Source organism: Larus michahellis, chromosome 4 (genome assembly GCF_964199755.1).
Source record: "Larus michahellis chromosome 4, bLarMic1.1, whole genome shotgun sequence".
In the NCBI taxonomy this organism is placed as follows: domain Eukaryota; kingdom Metazoa; phylum Chordata; class Aves; order Charadriiformes; family Laridae; genus Larus; species Larus michahellis.
The window spans coordinates 12,137,157-12,155,505 of NC_133899.1; the positions used below are offsets into that span (position 1 = coordinate 12,137,157).

Sequence of the window (18,349 nt, forward strand, 5' to 3'; positions counted from 1 at the left end):
ATAAATGTTGATACCTGATGTGCCACAGTCAGATTTCTCTTTTTCATTTTCTTTTTCTGAAAAATTAAAATTAATAATGATTTCCTGTCTTTCATGTGTTTAGGTTTGCAGCCCATATAATGTTAGTTCAAAAGACTTTCTATGCATAGTGATACTAAGAAGTATAACAGGCTGTTTTTTGGTGAGGCTACTGATTGTGGTGGCTTTTTTTTTTTTTTCTTGCACGTGATGGGCTACAGAGAAACAAACCAGATTTTCCCCAAGAAATTCTACAGAAAATTTCAAGAGAACTTCCCATCTTACAGTGGTATGGTAGCTGCTACCTCCTTAGCTAAGTTCTCTCCTGATGATAACGCTTTTTGGAAAACAATAATAATTTATTGAGACACATTAATTTGTAGTAATTTATTTCACATCTGGGCATGCTTGGTTTTTCAGTCTGCCGCTCTCAGCAGATGATATCACACTGGGAAGTCCTTGATAACATAGTTATCACTTCATTCTTTTTTAACTGGTAATTTATATCAAGATCCACTCTGCCACAATCATTTAGCTCCTCTGATGCTTTCTTTACTTTTTTTACTTTTGTTTTCTGGTTTGCTTTAACTTCTATTCTAAAAGCCATAGGAGGGTAAGGAACAGAGACATGACAGATTGTCATTATTCTATCTGCTAAAAAGATAAGGCATATTAGGAGGGAATGTGGGCTGTCCACAGCTTGAGCCCATCAAAGTTATCTCTTTAGAAGGTTTATGTTTTATGAATGAGCAAACTACCGTACTTAAAAGTAGCCCATCATATACTTCATGAATTTTCAGAAATGACAGTAGAGAAATGTTTGTGCATAATTGTCCTATTTTTTGAAGGATATACAATAGGACTGGGTACAATAACCAGTAGCTTTTATCTCATGTTATGGTATGAAAATGGGAACAGAGATTTCTCCTGATTGCAGTTAGAGGCTTAGGACATTAACATTTTTTTTCTGGAAATGTATCTTCCCAAACTTTAAGTCAGTAGATATTTTACATTGAAACATATTATAGAGCAAGGTCAGCATGATATTTGCAAAACCTCCTGAAAACAACAATGTCCTCTCAACCAAACCCAAAATATTTTACTTGCAGTATCCCAAACAGATGACAAAACACTGAGTTTTCAAAAAATGTGTGAATATTTAAAAGTCTTAGAAGTTGGAGAATCTTAAAAAACAAAAAGAAAAATACTAACTTGAATACCTAATTTGCTGATAGACATAGACCAGAATGTAATAGTGATATTGACCTAAACACTTGCAAGACTTTTAACATTCTCCTAATCTCCTTTTAAAAATAAACTGAAAATGCCAGGAGCAACGTAGCTTCTCACCCATTGTTGTTTAATCATAGTAATATAATACCTCTTCCCTCAGTACGCTCAGGGAATGGGTAATATTTGTCCACAATTGTAGAGGCATGTTCAGTCAAGTACGTATTCTATATTGTCAGATTTTTAAAATCAGAATGTCTGGCATTGTTAGTTTTATCAATTACACTGATGCAGGGAAGCCTACATCTTTAACAAAAACAAGGATTTTATTTTCAAGGCTCGACTTATAGAAGTATCTATTGGATTTTTAAGAGAAAAGACAGTCATATAATCTTAATGAAATCAGAAGTCTGAGAATACGTCAGATTTCACAGATTGACAGCATCTTTTATAATTTGACATGGTGAAAAGAGATGGGTTTAGAGGCAACTCCAACCTAGAGTACTTGAAATTGCAATCAAGCTATTTCAGCATACATGATTTTCAAGGCTTGGTTTAAGTTGTTGTTACCTGAATGATTAAGTGTCAAAGCCCTCTCCTCCTTCCTGCCACCCTTAGTGTAACAATATTGGTAGGTGCGGGAATATTTTTTTTTTCCAGTTGCTGTATGAAATGATAGGATTATTAGTTTGCAGTATCTGCGTGCAATCCAATGAATCTTTAGAACCCAACTTCGATACTGGGTTGGAGGAGCTAGTTCATGTTACTTTGTGTTGAAACCCTTTCCTAGAAAATTAATGGTGAACACCCCAAAAAGCTTTTTCAGATAAACCTGGATTTGGTAGAGCCATAAAGAACTGGTGAAGAACCTAAAGAAGAAAGGAACCATTATTCAATCAAGATATTTGGCGACTGCTTGTAATTTTCAGTATGTTCTTCAGTTTTGACAAGTCTTTAACATGGACTGCCCTAGAGGTTCATGATTTTGAGTTCATTATAAATACTTTCAGTTCATTATAAATACTGAGTCCCTCTATATGTCTTAAATTTGATATGAAAAATTACTAATTATTGTACAAGCCTGTGACACCCTTTTTAATTTATTAGAAATTTTCCTAAGCTGTTTGGACAAAGTATGTAACTTAGTCTTCCTAGTATATGAGTATTAAGTTTTTTCTAATTTATTATTTTTTTTTAAATAAGAACAGTTTATTTTATTATACATATGTGGTTTGTATCTCGCCAAATGATCTACCTTTGAACAGTTAATTTAAAATGTTATGTTTTCTTCTATATATTTAACTCTGCCTTTATTAAAGCTTCTCAATCGTAATAGCTGTGCTTAATGAGGCACTGTCTGCCTTTTGATCATGGAGATTTGGAAAAAGGGATCTTGCGAGGAGGCTGACAGCAGATGCTGTCCTTGATATGCATTGGTGTTTTCTGAAAGGCAGTTGAATAACAGATTTTCATGCTTTTTCTTGGAGAAGTGACTTCCTTTCGAAAGAGTGAATTTTGTCTTAAACTAGGAAGATGTTAGATATTGCACAAATCCTATCTGTATTATGGTTTGGACCTTACGGACTTGAAGGAATGTTACTGGATATACAGTAATTCTGATTTTAGTAAATCAGTTTCCTCAGATAGCTGAGGTGACCGATGTTTTTTCACATCTATTGAAAGGTTAACAGGTGTAGTGCTAAAATAAGACTAACATAAAATGATGACAGTCTAACACCTAGGGACATTATGTAGGTAAGCTGTGGCACGCTTTGAAATGCTTCTGCTATAGAAACCAACAGTTGGATTATGTTGATGTGTAATTCTTATGCAGAGTATGTTGGTAGAGAACTGATTTAATTAGCTGCATGGATAGAAGTTTGCCTACAAGCAGACCTAAAGAAAGATATTTTAGAGATTCTAATTATTTTATGTTTTTTTTTTTATTTTATTAATTACTTATTGCTGCTTTTAAAGAGTGTTTTTGCTATGATTAAACTTCCCAGCAAGTCACTTAATATTTTGCTTATGTATTTTTTTTTTTTTAAAGATAATTTTTTTTTTTATCTTTGAGTCACGGCATATCATACTGTGAGCAGAAACTTGGGCCAGCTAGTGTATTGCATTTCCTAATGTAGTTGGAATTCAGAGTAAGGCAGTATAATAAATCCTTTTCTTTATCAGTTTTCAACCACAGATAGGCATGAAAAATAAGCAATTATAGATAGATACCTGTGATGAGTTTCCAGCAGTGGATTATGAAGATTGATCTTGGTGATAGGGAATGAATTTCAGTGCTGCAGATTTTGTCAGTAATATTAAGTTAAAAGGAAGCAATTCCAACTGGAGGGAATATCAGAGGAAAAGCAGACTTTAGGATGAGCTGCCCTAAGAAGGATTTTTGATGATACATGAATTGACTCTAATAGGGAATTAAGCAGCTAAAGTAGGAAAAACCTCTGGACTAGAGTTTATAATTTTAGTTTTAATTTTTTATGTAAATTGAAAAGAGAGCTGTAGAGAGGGCTTAGTTTTGATATTGCAAAGGGCAAATAAGTGGTATTTGCAAATATGTGGGAAAAGCAATCTGCTCACAGAACCTGTTTTTATTAGTTTCCGTAGTGAAGAAAAATAAGAAAAGAGGAAAAAATGCTTTCTGATCAAATAAAAAGATTATTTTATCCTTTTGAATGTGAAGTACTAGATGACTTTTAAAAATACTAATTTTTAATATAAGATGTTCCAGTGTTACGTTACTGTCATGTTTATGTGCAGCAAGAGCCATTTTGAGTTTTATCTGTTGTTGCTCAGTATCTGTGAAAAAGCAATTTAAATTTTTCTGTTGTCTAAAGCTAGGGAAGAAAATCTGTCAAATGCAAAAACTGCATGTGTGCCAATAACGTAATGAACAGAACTGTTCTTCAGTAGGATTTTTTTTGAATGGATGACATTGTGTAAGATATCTACAGCGTGCCAGGTTTGAAAGTCAAGTATCTAGTGTTTAAAATTGAGGAAATTCTTATTGGTAGTGTGTTACAAAACAATTTGAAAATTCTTTTAGGGATAATTAAGGCTGTGTCAGATTCCCGACTTAGGGTCTCAGTAGTGGGTTTACTTGCACTGCTGAATATAGTTGCAGGTATCTCCGCTTGTTATCAGAGCCTGGTATTCAAAACAGATAATTTAAGTAGAACCTGTCTGTGTGTTTGTAGGACTTAACCCAAATCCACAAAGGATTACCAGTTTTAAGCTGTTTCTGTTAAGATTTTGAGTGGAATTGTAACATATTATTTCTCCCATAATGTAGCTATATAACTGCACATGTACCACTTATTTACTACTAATAAACGCTTATTAATCATAATATACCAATGCAGATACATAATAATGCACTACTACTATTAATATACTGATGTACATGTGTAATTAATATATCTGCAATATACACATAGGAGTTGTTTTGATGAAAGGTTTGAGGCACCTTAACTATCAAGAGATGTATGTTTCGAAAATTTCCTTCCTTCCAGTGTCTTGAAGCCCAAATCATCTTTGTAAATAGAGGGAAAAAATGAATTTTATATACCTCATTAAAGATTAGTTAAAATTCTGGTTTAAGCTCCATTCTGTAGGAAAACAACTATTCTGTAGGAAAGGAGCCATGTCAGTTACAAAATATAAGAGCCTGCATTTTGTAACATACATGCAGTGATAATTACAACAAAGGAAAAACTTTAAAATCTTTGCTGTGCTCGTTGGAATGTAGAGTTATGCTTTAAAAAAAATCACGATCATGAACATATACTTTGAAATTCTTAATGTGTTGTCCTGCTAGACATGCATATATTACATATTATTGTCCACGTCAGTCTCTTCATCACACTCGTTGTCCTCTGGCAAGTCCGTGTCTGATCATGCTTCATTGGACACCCTGATGTTGTTTCTACAAGTTGTCAGGTCACATTTGTAGGTCTCTGTGCAGAGAAGTACAGTCCTGTTCGGTGTTTCTGTTATAGTTTTTGCTTTGATACATGGTATGCAGTCAAGGGAAAACTTCCTTACAATCATTTTCCTCCAGACTGCCTTTATCTGAAAGCAAAATCATGATGATTCATTTAGTATTTTTGCTTGTGAATCAGATTGGCTATGGTTAATGGAAGAAGATAACATACCAATAAGATCTGTAAGGTCACGTGCAGTGGATATGTATACTGGTCACGAGAGGCACTTATGCCTGTTTCTTCGATCATGTGCATTGTAGTTTCTGCTGACTATCCTACAAAAATTCTGAAGAGTATTCAGATGTTTCAGAGGTAACCAACATATTACTGAAAGCTTTGATCTTGCGAAGATGTCAAATGACATTAAGGTTTCTTAACTACTGAAACACAAGTACCTGGAGGAACATGTCCAAGTCCTTTGAGTTTTTGATTAATAAAGTTTGCAAGGGCATGTGAGGATTAATCTCAGTCCTGATGCAGTTTTCCCCAGTTTCCTTAGAAGACATATTTCTCAGTTGTAATTATGTACTTAGGACCAGCATATTAATGTTCAGTGAACTGAAATTGCTAAGAGACAAGAGTAGAGTTTGTGTCCAGGTTTTTTACTACTGGTTCAATAAAAACCAGTTATTCTTCGATTATGACTTATTTTTTGGTATAGGAATGCATCCATGTTAAGAACTTTAGCAGAACGTGAAACAGAATGAGTTCATGGGTTGATTAGGATATTGATTTCCAGACTCCATAGAGTCAAACAGTAACCTTTCCACTCATGGCAGGGTTACCAAGGTGGCATTCAAATCCTCAATAGATCTTGCTATTATAGAGGCAGATTTTCAAAGGTTCTTAACTCAGCTTCTAATTTAGTGCTTGCTATTTTAAGCCTGCAGTATGCCCAGGCAAACTAAGCTAATTGTGGGTATTTATAAACCTGTGACAGCTTCCACAAGACCTGTTCTTTGAGAAGAGACAGGCAATTTTGACACTAATGTCTCCCTTTTGCACTTACTCTTTTTGGACAACCTTTCAATTAAAATCTATGGAGTGTTCAAGCAGACACTGATCTCATTTGGCAATTCTCATTTAGAGCTACCCTGTTGTGGGTTGCTGTGGTATATTTCAACCTCAGACTCAGATCAACAGCTAACAAGTTCTCTCTGCAGTTTCTTCAGGTGTCTTGGGCTGGCTGCCCTGGGATTTTGGAATGCACATTCTGACGTGGAACATGTCTCTTTGAAACACATCTGGTTTTATTTAATATGGTAGTGAGAAATAATATCTATGCTGCTGCTTTTTACATCATGATTTTTTGATGTTTTTTTGTTGCTCCTTCTGGCTTCTTTTGTGCTATGCAGAGGGGAAAGCACACAGCAGCTTTCACAGTCTGTCTAAATGTTGAAGGGAATTATACCTAGGTGATTACGAGAACAATGCAATAGCAGTGTGGATGGGCTACAGCAGTCTCACCTCAGAGTCAGTCTTTTTTTGCAATGAGGCAATTCGAGTTTATATTTGGAAACTTTGGCTTCACATGCAATGTTATAAAGAACGTTTGGCCTAGAGAAGCTGCATCCTTACAGCAGGCCTCCCAACACTTCTGACTGCAGAAGTGCAATATGTAACACACACAATTCATCTCAGAGTCAAGAAGACTTTTTAAGTCTTAGATGTAGATGGCAACTGAGAATTTTTTCATGAAAATGTAAAAATGTGTGTTGTATGTATCCATATTCTATGGTGGCGCAAGGCATGTTTAAGGTTCTTTTTCAAGAGACTGGTCGCTTCTGTGATTTGCTGTTTGATAAATTAGGAATTTGGTTTTGCTGTAGCCACTATTTTTTCACATGTGCTATCTTAAGCTAACATTGTATTCCCTGGAACATTAGATGCTGAGTGCAGGATATAATTACAAGGAAATTAATTTGGGTTTAACAAGTTACTGTCAATACACTTTCTGTTGCTCTTTAGAGAAAGATAAAAAAAGTGATGTACTCACAGTTACAGTTCTAAAATTCAGATGAATTAATGCAGTTTTACAATTTTAACTGGGAAGAACTTCTGTGATTATTTTGGGTGAATGCTGATTTTTCTATTAAGAGAATTTTTGAGATAAGAACAGAAAGTACTGAAAGGTCATGATGGATTAAGTCTCAGGAATCTAAACTAAGAAACCTATATTTGACTTTGTTAATCACAGCACCAAGGAATTTTCTGTATGACAATCCACTTACTGGTTGTTTGTAGATTGCAGATTATGATACGGTGTACTAAATATGCCACTTGCCGTCAGACAGAGGTTTGTAATTATGAAAAGCTGAAGCTTGAAAGAGTCTGATGTGAAAGATATATTACTACTGCTGTGGGAGTGAAGCGATAACATTAGTAAATGCATACATCAGACAAAAGTAACGTATTTTAGTTGGAACATGGATGTTTTTTGGAGAGGGAAATAATGCTGCAATTAAGGAAGTGGAGAGGGAGAGAGAGTACGGCTGTTCAGCCTAATTGGCACACCTTCCTGGGAGAATATTTCTCTTTAGCAAGGTAACACCCTTCGCAAGATTAGACATTTTGGCAACACTTTCTATTTAGAGTCTTAAATACTAAGTTCTTTATAATATTAAATGGATTTAAATCAAAACTGATAATTTTAGGTGTTCCTCTGTATGTTGTTTCAGTTCCTGTAAAGCTATTTTGAAAATAAATCCATGTGTGTGTAGATATGTTTTCATGTATGTATAAATAATAAATACACACTGAAATCAAGTATTAACACCATCAACTTTAAAAATTCTGACTTTACATCCATTATTAAACTCATGGATAAGTCGTGTTGTAAATGTAGATAGCTGTTTTTAGCTGGACCACATTCTCTTTCACTTCGCCAGGCTTGTTAGCTGGGGCATAGTGCCATGTCGGTGCAGTTCAGCTGCTTTCAGAGTCAGACTAGGTCTGCGTGCATCACTTTTCTGGAGCCAGAGGCATTAAATATGGACTGCAGGAACACTCAAGTTGGCTTCTGTAGCAAAAATTTTTACAAGTTTAGTGCCAGTCCACTTGGAGCCATGCTAGCCAAAAGGCCCAAGTTATATTTGTACTGTGTTCCCTGGTGTTACTGATAAATATTTTCAGTTACAAAAAAAACCCCAACAAACACACTTTGTCACAGTCTTGTGTTACCCCAGCTAAATTTCTTCAAAATCTGTACTAGTTGTGTGTGGTGGAAGGAAGCATTTTTTCAGCTGAAAGTGCATATACATTTACTAAAGAGAAAAAGGCTTTCTGTCTTCGGTATCCTTTTGCTTTCTTTGGAACGTGAAAATTTTAATCCTATTCTTTGGTCTTCTGTTCAGAAATTCCACCCAGGATATTTTTCCACTCTTTCCTCCTTTAACAGGAAAGCTTAACTCCATTCCTGGAGATTTTGGAGCAGTTTCTTTAGTCTGATGTTTTTTCTTTCTGCCACCTTTTCAGCCATACCTGCCTGATATTTATTACTTGTTTAGGAGCTCTACTGTCTTCACTGGTTATTTTAATAATGGCAGAGCTATAACTAATGCTTTTTCCTGATTTTTAAGGATCTTCTGTTGTTGAGTTTTGGAGAATTGAATTGTTCCATTCTGTGGTGTTTGTTTTGGCATTTGTTTTTGATTTATTGTTTTTAACAGCATTCAGTCTTTAATAGAAGTGAAGACCGTATTAGGATTTCAGTGAACTTTCTAAGCAGGAAAATCACTAGTTAGGGTAGATTGGTTAGAATTTTGTGGCAGCAAATATTTAATTTTCAAAATTCAGAGTTGCTGTAATCATTGCATAAACAAAATATTTTTTGATAGTTTTTTCTTGAGAAAAAAAACTTTTCAGAAAACATGTATTTAAATTTTGAAAATTTAAGAATTGGTGACCTTTCCTAAAAAGAGATATTAGTAGAATGTAACATGGGTGGCTTCGATCTTGCAGTTCAGCAGTACTTGTGCTGGTTATTTTTTCCCCCCCGTTGTGTATGGATGCTGTTAATTGCAGAAGAGACTTAAAAAACACTTTTTTTCTGGATTACATGCCAACAATATTGGGGACAGTACACGCTTAGGAATTGATACATTTTTCTGTTACTCTGAGTGCCATTAAGTAGCTGTCTAAGTATTTCTTAATTTTTTCTGTGACCATTAGGAAAGGATTGGTACTTGGTGCACTTGTCACTTACTGTGACAGACGTGAATGACAATGTACCCAAATGGGCCATGGAGCCCTTCCCATTTTTGGCTGTGGTTTCCCCTGAAGCTCCGGGAGGTACTGAAGTATACAGGCTGCTTGCTGTGGATGCAGACGAAGGGATCCATGGAGCTGTAGAATATTTTCTCTTGGAAGGTAAATATTAACCCTCTCATTCCCTGTGTATTAGGCTTCACTGTTGTGACTTTTGTCCTTTAGCCTGTTTCATTGGTGAAAGGTCTTCCGTTCCTCCTGCAAAGGTTCTTAATCTCTGTGTGTAAGAAAAATCAACTTTTATTGAGGGTATGGACAGATTTTCCAGATTTGAAGTGTGTTCTCCCTGCAAAGCTGGGTTCCTGCCGAGATTGTCCCCTGGGGAATGATGGGGACTGGAGCAGTCAATACTCCTCAGGGCTGTGGCAATGGCAGCAGCAGTCAGCACCTCTCTGCTGGACTGCCTGTTCATGAGATAGGGCAGTATTGGAGCACAGTTTATTGGGTAGAGAGGGTTAATGTTCCTTTTCCCTTACGGGAGTTATCCTTCTGGTTAATCTCTAAAAAATTTTTAAGGGTCTGGGTTGTGCTTTAGCTTTGCAAAGCTAGTACAGACTCATTAAAAATTTACTTTGCGGGCTCTTAAAAGAAACCTCAGTAATAGTTCAAAGCTGTCTAAGCAGAAGGAGAGTAGCAATACTCGTCCAAAAGTGACTGTTCCTCTTGGGCAGGACTCTATCAGGGTATTTTCTGGTAAGGGATATTTAGGGTCAAACGATGCCAAAGTATTGGAGGATAAAGAAGAGTGATAATTGTCTAGAGAAGTAAAATGCAACTTAGAAATGTAATCATGAATTTGAATTTTTGTGTGCGTGCTGATTCTAAGCCAAAACCAACTTGGGAATTGATACCATTTTCTCATCTTTATTTTAATCAAGTAAAAATGTTCTTGCTGACAGAAATTTGTGGATCTGTTCTTTTTAGGTGGTGAAGACAGGTTTGAAGTTGAGAAGGACACTGGCTGGATTAAAACAACAGGTTTGCCGTTGGTGAGGGACAAGGAGTATTTACTGACTGTACTAGCAGCAGATAAATTTGGAAGCAGAGGGTCTCCAGCCTCTGTTTCTGTAATTGCTGGATTTCGACCACCACAGTTCACCAACATATCATACTTTGTTTATGTTCCTGAAAGTATGCCACAAGGAAAATCGTAAGTAACAGTTAAAAATAATGCAGTGAGATTGTGTTCCTAGTTTAACTTCTGTATGATCTTTCCAGAGCTTCAGTATTGTTTGTGAATCACAAGTAGATACTGTGAGTAGCAATTTAGATATCTTAATAGACGTGATCACGATACAGTTTGATTGATGTATTTTTTAATCACCCTTTTATACAGAAAAGCAGTATTGAAAAATTAGTTTCTTGCTTTTTAAACAATATGGAAAGTATTAGTAGGTGTTGGTTGTGTCTTAATTTTCAAACAAAATGCAGGATTCCGAATATAACTGTTACATCATGAGGAAAGATATCCTGGTATGAAAGAATATATTAATTTTATGTGTCAAATTTGGAGAAGTGCCTTCTCCATCAAGTGAAAATCAGAAAAAACAAAAGACTGTCTTCACTGTCTTCATCAGTCATGGAGACAAACTGAGCAAAAATGAAGATGCCACAAAACTTGTCATTTTATTTTTCCATCCTTTGTCTAACCATGTGGATCTAAATATCACAGAAAATGTTAGTAATGCAAGTCCACCTGAGTACTCAGTTCTGTCTGCCCGAAACTGTTTTGTTCTTATGGAAAACATTTCCTCTTTCAGTTGAATCAAGAGTACTTTTGTCCAGTAAACATCTTTCTTGTGCGACCATTCAACTGTTATTCATATTATATTGTCTGTGGTGTTGTATTTTACTGTACCAACCTACAACATTAGGTTTTACAGTGTCTAAATAACCAAGATGAGTTAAGATTTTTTTAAAAAAACCCAATTGGTATAGTAGATAACAAGGTTTTTCTTTAGAACTGCAGTAAACTTAAATAGCACAGGCATAAAAGAAATGTAAGAACTGTGAAATGCTACAATACCTAACAGATACCTGCCATCTTGAGTGCAATAATGTTTAGGATTAAAAATAATGAAATTCTTTAGAACTATTTTTTGTCACTATTTAAAAATAGGTTTGCACACCTAAGATGATAGTAGATTAATCAGTTTGTCAAATTACTTCATGATATCCAAAAGGAGTGAAGTATTTAATACAGTTGTTATTATGTCAGAATATAAACAATGTGCCCATTGAAAGTAGTTTCCTGTTACATATTGACCAGAAATAGTCATGAAAATCTGTGTAGAATCCTAAAGTTCCAATATTTAAATTGGACCAATTACACAAGTTGCAGGAAAACAGAGTTGCTGTCATGCACTGGACTTCTGGGTGTGGGGCTTCATAATTGTATGCTGATTTAAGACTGCTGCTGAGCAGAGGAGTGTTACAAAATCTCCGTCTTCCTTTGGTCTGCCACTAGTGCTAGTATGCTAGCTGCACGGGCAAACTGATCCTATGAAAAACAAAGCCAAAAAAAGTAAAAAAAATCAGTTGGGTTGTTAAACATGCTAACAGTATGGCCTTTTGATTTTTAGGGCTGATAGGAGAGTAGAGGTGGCCTAAGCATGCAGCCAGGGTAGGGAGTTAGATGGAGGGCAAAATAATTCCTGTTGGCAGGAACACAGCCTTGGCACTGGCTGAAACTGACTGTGAGACCATGTCATGGGAAAATACAGAAAAAGGCTAACATGAGATTATGACCTACAGCAACATTTTCCATTGTTTCAGTATTGCACTTAAGGGAAGTGAGAAGACAGCAGCATGGAAATAGACGGGGAAAAACTGTTCGAACGCAGAGTTTTGTCTTCTTGATTTGTAGTTGTCACAGGATCATACATGTTGGTGGGTTCTATATGGAATTTCTTCCTAGGAAACCTGCATGGTAAAACAACAGACGTTTGAGGATTTAGTATTCTGTTTTAAACCCTTTAAAAATATTTATTTTTTAATTTCTTCTTTTACTTCATATTACAAGTGTTTTTCCCACTTGAAGCCTTTAGACACATTGGACTTCAGTGGAAAAACCTGTAACATGCATGCTGTTAGTGCCTGGCTTTTATCCTTTTGCAGTTACCTGTTGAAACTTTAGGATGGTATAACTGCAGCAGCAAACTTACCATGCTGTTATTAAAATGAATCTTTTGCATCTTACTTTATCTTTTAGTTTACCATAGAAGGACATTAGAGTAGGCAAATTCAGTTGCAGCACAAATGAAATACTCTGTTCCTGTGTTTTTAATCCTTACTGTGTTCTGCTTCAAATCTTTATCTATTTAACCTCAAGACGAAAGTAGTGCTGTATAACAAAGTGTTTGAATTTGGTATTTAGGTACAGCTATCACTGACTTCAGTGAGTTTGCTCTGATCAGACCTACCGAATTGCACCATCATTTCTGATATGTATAATTTTTGTCATATTTTTCGGTATGTTGTATTACGTGCTTAAGAGTCCTCCCTTTTTTCTTTTTTTTTTTTAATGCAGCTTTCTTACAGTCACTGCTGTATCATATCAAAAGAAATCCCTGAGCTACAGTTTTTTAACAAATCCTAGTGATCTATTCAGTATTGATCGGGCAACAGGAGATATCAGTTTAACTCGGAGTGTGGATTATGAGACTGACCAACACCAGTATGTTCTTTCAGTCAGAGCAGAGGAAAATGAGGAATTCAATAGTGCAGCTGAGGTAGGTGTTCATTTCTGGCTGTCTGTATGTCTTTCCACTTTCCTACAACCTTCCCAGACTTCTGTACAGATTTACTAGGGGCTCCCATTTCCTCAATTCATGCTGTCTATTCCACTGTCCATTTTAAAAGTCTTTCTGTCTATGGGTAGATGTTGAGGGCTGGTTTAGGTACTCTTAAAGTTCACTGTCGCTGATACTGGAACAGCAGTTTCTGAGGGATTCCGTCATAGGCCCTAGGTCTCATCTGGGAAGATATGGAAACAGATGTGCCCAAGCCAAATGTGGGGTTGTGTCTTACTCTAAACCTTTGTAAAGTATGGTGTATATTTGAGATTATTCCAATTTGAAGCAAGAGCAGAACAGAGAATGATTTGTTTAGTATCAAGAACACAAAGTGAACTTGTAAAGAGAGAAAGTAATAAAAACTCCCAGATACTAAGAGATGATGGTTCATGGTGTTTTAGAAAGCTGTTTGACAGCAAAAATATTTTTAAATATAGTTATTAGAGTTGTTTGAAATCAAGGATTCACTGAGCTAGGAAATGCATGCAATGTAACAGTTTGTTCCTGCTGCAGGAAATAAGATGTACACTGTAGAGGGAACAGGTGGCAGAATTATTAAGAACAAGAGGGAGGACACAGAGAGACAGTGAAACAGTGTGTCAGTGTAGTGGCTGTAGCACACCAGAGACTGATAATTTCTGTTGACCCTTTTACGTACTACAAGATGAAGGATGGTAGAATATGACTTGAAAGGGGATTATGAGATGATTTTAGAAATACACTTAGCCTAAATGTAGTTTAACTTGCACCTGCTTTACACTGATACAACCTTAGTGGTTATGAGAGAGCAACTCCCAGTTTCTACGAACCTATGTAAGGGTAGATGGAGTACGTGTCTACCTGTTGCACTGTGATGCAGAATATCTCAACCAGCTTCAGTCAGTCTGAAGTGCAGCAGTGTGAGATGCCATAAAGGCTAATTTAACACGCTCCTTACTGTTTGGATTGTAAACAATGCCACTGCGGACTCATCTTTGACATAGGAATATGAAAACATTTTTAAAGATGTTAGAAGCAGAATTGTATTTCTGAGTTGTTTTACCATAATCGGTTCTATTTACATCTGATTTACACTGCTGTAGTTGAATTCAGAACTTGGTCTTGGAGATTTACACTGCTAAAATGTAATATGCTTGGCAGTAGAATTGTGTTACAAGTGTTACAAATCACAGAAGTGTTGGAAGATAATGGAAAAAGGATGCTTGGAAACCAGACGATCCATTTTCCTTTAAATTAGTAATAGGAAATAATCAACGGGGATGAAAGGTGAGTGCTGAATGTTGCTGTAGAGGACTGAGACTTGGCAAAGCCTAATATTTTGGAATCTAATATTTCAACAGTTCTCAGCAGGAAAAGAGCAATCTAAGAAAAATGGCTTATCCTATGTGCTATAGCTTCTGAAGACCTCAAGGGTGTTTTTGGGAAATTCTTCCATCCAATATTTTTAGAGCAATGAAGTAATTGCCTTGATTCACTTTGTTGTTTAACATTTCCCTCTTTTCCCGTTCAGGTTTTGGTTGTAATCACAGATGTGAATGATTGTGCCCCTGAATTTAATCAGTCAATTTACAGCAAAGTTGGTGTTCCTGAAACAGTTACTAGGACAACTGCACTTCTACAAGGTTAGTACTTCTGAAACTATTTGCTACATTCAGTATAGGTATTTTTGTTCCTCCCACTAATTAGAATTCAGTTCAGAAGGCAAAATTACCCGCCCCAGCATGGGTCGTTGCAACTCTCTGAAGGGGAATGTCATGTTGTAGAATCGGGTCATCATTATTTACCACTGCCACAGCCCAAACGATTTTGGGGGATGGGAACAAGACTTCAGTTGTGGTTGGTATTATGGCAGCAGGCTTAGAGTAGCAATCTTGCAACATTCCTTTTTTTGATGGAAAGTCAAAAGAGAGTGATGTTGGATCAGAAATTGTAGACACATCAGCTTACCTTCTCTGCCCGACTTTGAGTCCTATGTGGGCTTGCTCTAGGGAATACTGCTCTTTTGCGTTGAAAGCCTCTTGCATGGTTTAACTGTTGTATGTGAGGTTTTGTTTGGATGCTTGAGAAAAAGAATTTGCTTCTTCCCAATGTTACCAATAACTTAAGCTTTAAATGATAGCGGTCTGTAAATTATGTAAATTTTGATTATGTAAACCACAAAAATCTTATATTGAAAATCTTCATAAAGAAATGAGCAGGTCCTGGCAATAAAACAAATTTATGTCAACTAAACAGTTGTAGAAGGGCCTTATATTAATCTTTAACCCTTACATAAACTTTTTATAAATCTTGAGAGGCAGAAGGAAATTAAACTACAGGAAAATTTCTGGTCCTTAGTAAATAGGGTTTTATAACCTCCTACTGTTCTAGGTAGTGATTTATCCTGTACTAATGGTAGTCTGTTGGTTACTATTCTGGTAACTGTGCTTTTAATGTAGGTTTTTGTAGGTTATGGGTAGAATCTGACAAACACATTAATTTAACTTGCATCAGTTGAATAATATATGTAAATATTTCATCTTTAATCACACAGGGTGTGATCTGTCTGAGTGATCTTAAGTCAGCAGTATAGCAACTTTTTTAAAGCGACTTATTTTCAAGTAGGGGTTAGCTCAATAAAAAGCATAGAGGATAGCACAGTTTTATGAATTATTTCAAGCAGCAAATGCCAAGGCAAATGCTGTTACAGTTTAATACTACACGCTAGTTCTCTTGTTAAAGTACTTAACATTCCAATTCACAAACTTTGATCTACGCAATGTCTTTCTCTTTTCTCTTTTAATAGTGACGGCCACTGACTGTGATTCAAAAGAGAATGCCGAAATGCTATATTACACTTTGAGTCAAGACTTCAGTATTACTTCTCATGGTACTATTTTTCCGGCAACACAGTTAGACTATGAGCGACCTAACCATCTTTATGAGTTCATAATTATGGCTGTAGATAAAGGGGAAGAGCCAAGGACTGGAACAGCAACTGTTAGGATCCATGTTTCAAATGTCAATGATGAAGCACCTGAATTTTCCCAGACAATGTAAATACATATTCTTAAAACTGTGGTATCTTTGTCTTTTACTGTTGCTTTTTTTATTTTGGTTGTAAGGCTGATCCTTACAGGATGGTAACTGGCTTCAGTTCAGTGAAATCTGAGTTAGACTGACAAATGTGGGATGACTTTTTGACTCTGAGATGCTGTTACTACTGGTAAAAAAAAAAAAGAAGAAAGTTTAAGTTTGGTTCTTAATTTTAAGGTTTAGGCATACTTTTAATGTATAGTAGAACTTATATATCTAGCTAGATAGGGGTAGTGTGTAGACAGTCTGTTTTGACAGATCTTGCACTTACTTTTTTTCCAATATGTACTGAAAGAGAGAGGAGGTGCAGTAATTTCAGATTATACATTTCAAGAGGACCCCTCCACCACCAAAAGAAATCAAGCAGAAAAAGCAGGCAACTCAGTGTTGTCCTTGGCCCTCATCGGGACTACATGGTGGAGTTTTGCCTCGTAATTAGGCAACTTAAACTTAGATAGAGTCAACAGTCCGCATCCCTGGTTTATAATCGTTGAAGAAAAACGCTTAGATGACAGAATCCTAAATGACTACTGAATTATAAAAACCACAAGAGAAATGTCAGTAAGTGGAGTTCACTTAATTTCACTTAGTCCCATGCCCTACAGACTCTACTACTTTCTCCTCCTCCCCCTCCAAAGGATCAGTAAACATTTTTCTTCCATAATTGCAACTCAGAAGCATCTGAAGCAATATCAAAAGTACTCATGGATTTGCATTAGAAGCTTAATAATGAAATTCCCAATCGGTTTCTGTATCAGCTTTCTACTCTTAAAGTAGAAGTTGCTCGGAACAAAACCCAGGCAGAGATTTCAGTGGTGCTAAGCCTGTGGTCTAGCTGAACAAAACATCAAAGCTTTCTGACAGTCCCCATTTTACATAAAGGTAACCTCTGGCTTCAAAATCTTGTGCCTTCCTTTCTTTCATAAACATTGCTTAGGAGATATGGCTTGGAAATAGTGATCTTTTGTAAGTTCTTATTGGATCTCTGTGCATTTTCAAATACTAAACCAGATTAAGTTTCTCACTCTTCAGATGATGCCTATTTTTTGTATATTTATTTGTTTTAATATTCGGAGTAATTTAATATTTATCTTGTATCTGTTCCTAATTTTTAATCAGAAATGATGTTCACAGTATTAAAGATGCTGTGAACATCACTAACAAATCGGAAGCAGAAAACATAGTTAAAAAAAACCAACAACAAAATCCTTTCAGCTCTTGTATTTAAAGTTTACTGAAGAATTTGGTTAAATTGAACACAATTTTAAATTACCAAACATGCACAAGAAGCTTGTCTTTTCCCTGTACAATAGCAGGGAAACTGCTATTGTATATATGTATAGATTGGCAATGGAATTGAGTTCAGCTCCTGGAATTCAAATTTTCTCAAGTTTTCATTTAACCAGGTTAACCAGGCTGTGATTTTGCTTTATCTTTCCAGTTATGAAAAAAATCTTGAACCCAAAGATGAATTTCAGACAGAACTTAGTCGAAGTTTTCTGTGAAATAGATTCATCACAAACACCCATAAATTAGGTCCAGTTGAGAGACTAGTTTGCAATTAATGTTATGTTCTGTGGCAGGCTAATACAAAGCAAGATGATGATGTTGTCCTTCTAGCCCTTTGTTTAAATAGACTTACAGTGCAGTATAAACTTATGATTCCTTGCCACAAGCTTTCTTTCATCACAGTTATTCTGTATCTCAGTTATGAAATGCTTAAGGCTACCACTCTGTTTCATGTTGTCAGTTTTTACTTTCTCCTTTTTAGGAGACCTCTTCTGATGACTTGAACTCTTCTATCCCTGTATCTCATGTTCAAAATTATCAGAATTACTGTTCATTTGCTTTCCAAATGCAGAACTAAGACAGTGTCCTGAGGGTTGTGACTGAGCTAAACCAAAATAATTTACTTCTCTTACTTCATTGTATATTAAACTGGGGGAAGAAAAAAGCTGTGTCTGTGAA

At 35.9% G+C, this 18,349-nt stretch overlaps 1 protein-coding gene across 3 annotated transcripts in view; it reads left to right on the forward strand.

Moving 5' to 3' along the window:
- Nucleotides 1-18,349, forward strand: part of LOC141741876 (neural-cadherin-like) — an 84,575-nt gene that overhangs the window by 23,926 nt on the left and 42,300 nt on the right. For all 3 annotated transcript variants that reach the window (XM_074582994.1, XM_074582993.1, XM_074582992.1), the window contains 5 exons: nt 9,417-9,614; nt 10,437-10,662; nt 13,042-13,243; nt 14,817-14,928; nt 16,092-16,341. In XM_074582994.1, the coding sequence (XP_074439095.1) occupies nt 9,488-9,614; nt 10,437-10,662; nt 13,042-13,243; nt 14,817-14,928; nt 16,092-16,341 (917 nt within the window). In that variant the 5' untranslated portion in view covers nt 9,417-9,487. The remainder of the gene's footprint in view (nt 1-9,416; nt 9,615-10,436; nt 10,663-13,041; nt 13,244-14,816; nt 14,929-16,091; nt 16,342-18,349) is intronic.